General features: G+C 45.9%; 1 protein-coding gene across 1 annotated transcript in view; it reads left to right on the top strand.

Moving 5' to 3' along the window:
- The window catches only part of TMEM39A (transmembrane protein 39A), a 9003-nt gene extending 7258 nt beyond the window's left edge, over positions 1-1745 (top strand). Inside the window, 2 exon segments of the mRNA XM_008939611.1 lie at positions 1-114; positions 1381-1745. The exon segment at positions 1-114 is cut by the window's left edge and continues 1 nt beyond it. Of these exon segments, the coding sequence (XP_008937859.1) occupies positions 1-114; positions 1381-1614 (348 nt within the window). The 3' untranslated portion in view covers positions 1615-1745.
- The last annotated feature ends 1766 nt before the right edge of the window (positions 1746-3511 follow it).

The raw sequence follows: 3511 nt of genomic DNA, 5'->3' as shown, positions 1-3511 counted from the left end.
GAAAACACGATTTGGCCCCAGGGAGTTCTGGTGCGACGCAGCCGCTGCCTCTACAAAGCCGTTGGGCCTTACAACGTAGCAGTGCCTTCAGACGTGTCCCACGCCCGCTTCTACGCAAGTATCTCTGCTCTTGCTTCACGCCTTGCGGCTGGGGGAGGGAGGAGAGGCTCAAACCTGCCTGCAGCAGAGCAGTCTGCTCCACGCTGCTTGCAGCAGAGGGGCTTTCCTGTTGCAGTATTACCACAGAATCATTAAAGTTGGAAAAGACCTCTAAAATCATCACATCTGATCATCAGCCTAACGCTACCATGACCACTAAGCCAGGTCCTGAAGAACCACATCCACAAGTTTTTTGAATACCTCCAGGGATGGTGACTCCACCACCTCCCTGGGCAGCCTGTTCCAGTGCCTAACCACTATCTTCCCAATATCCAATCTAAACCTCCACTGGTGCAACTTGAGCCCATTTCCTCTCATCCTATTGCTAGTTACTTGGGAGAAGAGACCAACACTCACCTTATTACAGCCTCCTAAGAGGTAGTTGTAAAGAGCAAGAAGGTCTCCCCTCAGCCTCCTCTTCTCCAAACCAAACAATCCCAGTTCCCTCAGCTGCTCCTCGTAAGACACATTCCCCAGCCCCTTCACCAGTTTTGATGCCCTCCTCTGGACCTGCTTCAGCACCTTAATGTTTTTCTTATCTAGTGGCACCTAAAACTGGACACACTATTCAAGCTGTGGCCTCAACAGGAGCATGATCACTTCCCTGCTCCTGCTGGTCACACCATTTCTGATACAGGCCAGGATGCCATTGGCCTTCTCGGCCACCTGGGCACACTGCTGGCTCCTGTTCAGCCAGCTGTCAGTCAACACCCCCAGGTCCTTTTCCACGGGGCAGCTTTCCAGTAATTTGTCCCCAGGCCTGTAGCACTGCACGGGGTTGTTGTGACCCAAATGCAGGACCTGGCACTTGGCCTTGTTAAACCTCATACAACTGACTGCAGCCCCTTGATCCAGCCTGTCCAGGTTGTTACACCATTACAGTGGTGTCTGGACAAGAGAGAAGCTGCCTTGGTGCTTTCTCACTGTGGAGAAGCAGCAGTGGTGTATTTTTAAGAGAGTTCTATTAGCATTTTCCAGGGAAACAGGAAGTATGTCAGCTGGCCAGTAGGTTATTCCACCCATTCTCCCTTCCTCAAGCAGAATACTTCTGGACATCTTGTTTCTTATGCTGCTTTCCCCACTTATGCTGGATTACAAACACTTTTTCTTGCCCAGCAGAGCAGCAGGCAGTAGCTGAGGGTGCCCGACAGCGTTACGTGCCTACCTCTCCCTGCTTTAGCACCAGAGCAAGTGACAGAGCTGTGTCCTTTCTGCCCACAGTTCCTTTTCCACCGCCCGTTACGGCTGCTCAACCTGCTGATTCTGATCGAGGGCAGCGTGGTCTGCTACCAGCTCTACTCGCTGCTGCGCTCCGAGAAGTGGAACCACACCCTCTCCATGGCCCTCATCCTCTTCTGCAACTACTACGTCTTATTTAAGCTCCTCCGGGACCGGATAGTATTGGGCAGGGCCTACTCCTACCCCCTGAACAACTATGGACTCAAGGCACACTAGGCTGGCCAGACGTGTACTCCTCCTCTTGCCCTTCCCACAGGGCAGGGTGGGGACCTCAGAAAAACAAAAAAAATATTTTCGTACAGTTCTATTTTTTTCTTGCGGCGTTTATAAATATTTAAAATATTTTATATTTTGTATACTATTGGTTTTTTTTTTTGTGGGGTGGGAAGGGAACAAGTGGCAATTAAATGTCGCTTTATAAACAAGGTGTTATTTTATATATATATTATAAAAAAATCAGTGTGTATATACCATATATCTATACCTATACATATATCTATGTGAAGCAACAGGATTGTGTGTGTGGTCACTGCGTCTGCTTTGCTCACACAACTGCCTTGCTGTTGCACTGTGGGGACAGAACTGCTGTTAATGGGGAGCTGCTCTGCTGTAGAAGCTGGAGGAGCTCACAGCCAGGGGAAGAAAAACACACAGGGACCTTCCACCATGATCAGTGAAGATTATCTTCAGTAACCTCAGTACCAGGGAAGACTTGCACTGGAAACATGCACCGATGAGATACCCATTTAGGGAAAGGGAGGAAGCAGTGTGCTGAAAGACAGACTACATTGCTGTCTTTATTTTTTTATTGTAGCTCCTAGCTGTTCTAGTGACTTGAGCTCCCTCACTCTACTCACAGAACAAACCAAATACCATTTCAAGGTAGTGTATAGTTTAGGAAGATTTTTGAAATAAATAGCTTCATTTAATCAATTGATGACTTCAAACATCCATCTTTAATCCTTTGAGTAATAGCATTAAATTAGGGAACATTCAGCCATTTCCTTCAAGCAGTAATGTTCCTGGCAGAAATTTATTCTTGCCAAACCTTTATCAACTCCTTTATTGCTATATATTTCAGCAGCGTTTCACTCAAAAGTATAGTAGTAGTCTTTAATAACATTGTTAATAACAGAGGAAATACTTTGCTTTTAAACTTCTTCATAAAGCTGAACCATACTAGAATCTAGTAAAAAAGTGACATTGTCATGTAAAAGAACTGAAGATAAGAGACAGTATCAACTGTATAATTAATTTAACTGTGGATGCTGGTGAGGGCTGATGCTTTTAACTCAGAGGTCATTAAGGAGACAGCAATGCAGTGTTCTTCCACTCACATGCCATTTGACTTCAGTTCAGCCATTAGTAAAGTGCTAGCTCTATGTATAGAATGGGTAGGTATGAAAAAAAAACAAAAAAACCCAAAAAAACAAACTGTACAAAGTTTGAGAGAAACTGCAACTACTTTCTGTCTCTCCTTTCCTTTCCAGCTAAGTGAGAATATGGCACTCTCCTCTGCTCTAGGACAGCTGCTCCAGCAGCCTGATCATGTGCCTGGGATCCCTGAAGAGGGAGGCAACAGGAGATGCCCCTTGAACATTAACCCCAAGCTACTCCAAAAAGAATACAAATGCTTAGAGCTTTGGTTACTCTTAGGACTTTTAGCTTTCATGTGGCCCTAGCGCTGCTGGCAGGACACAGATTCTTGGGAGTTTATAGTCTGGGGCCTTGGAACAAAACAGCTTAGAGCCTGTTCTTTCAGGAGTATAATTTCCTAAGCTCCAGCTTTTCCTCCTGTGATGCCATCCTTTATGTAGTAGAGCCTGTCTTTATTCTACCCTGATCACTTCAGGAAGCATATTTGGGATGATGAAGGGTTACTTTCTTACCTAGAGCAGGCTCATTGCTGCACATGGCTTTGTGCAAGACCTTTCTTGCATCCAGCTTCAACTCTTGGCATCACAGAAGCAAAAATGCAACAAGGCTTGCTAAAATACCTGTGCCCATCCTTCTTATACACCCTCTTTTCAGTATTGAAAGGCTGCAGTAAGGTCTCCCTGAGCCCTTGCAGTAGCTTAGTCCACAGAGCTCACCTGTTAGTAGCAAGTGGCTC

Source organism: Merops nubicus, unplaced genomic scaffold, assembly GCF_000691845.1.
Source record: "Merops nubicus isolate BGI_N331 unplaced genomic scaffold, ASM69184v1 scaffold14414, whole genome shotgun sequence".
Classification (NCBI taxonomy): domain Eukaryota; kingdom Metazoa; phylum Chordata; class Aves; order Coraciiformes; family Meropidae; genus Merops; species Merops nubicus.
This window is presented reverse-complemented; position numbering and strand designations above follow the sequence as displayed.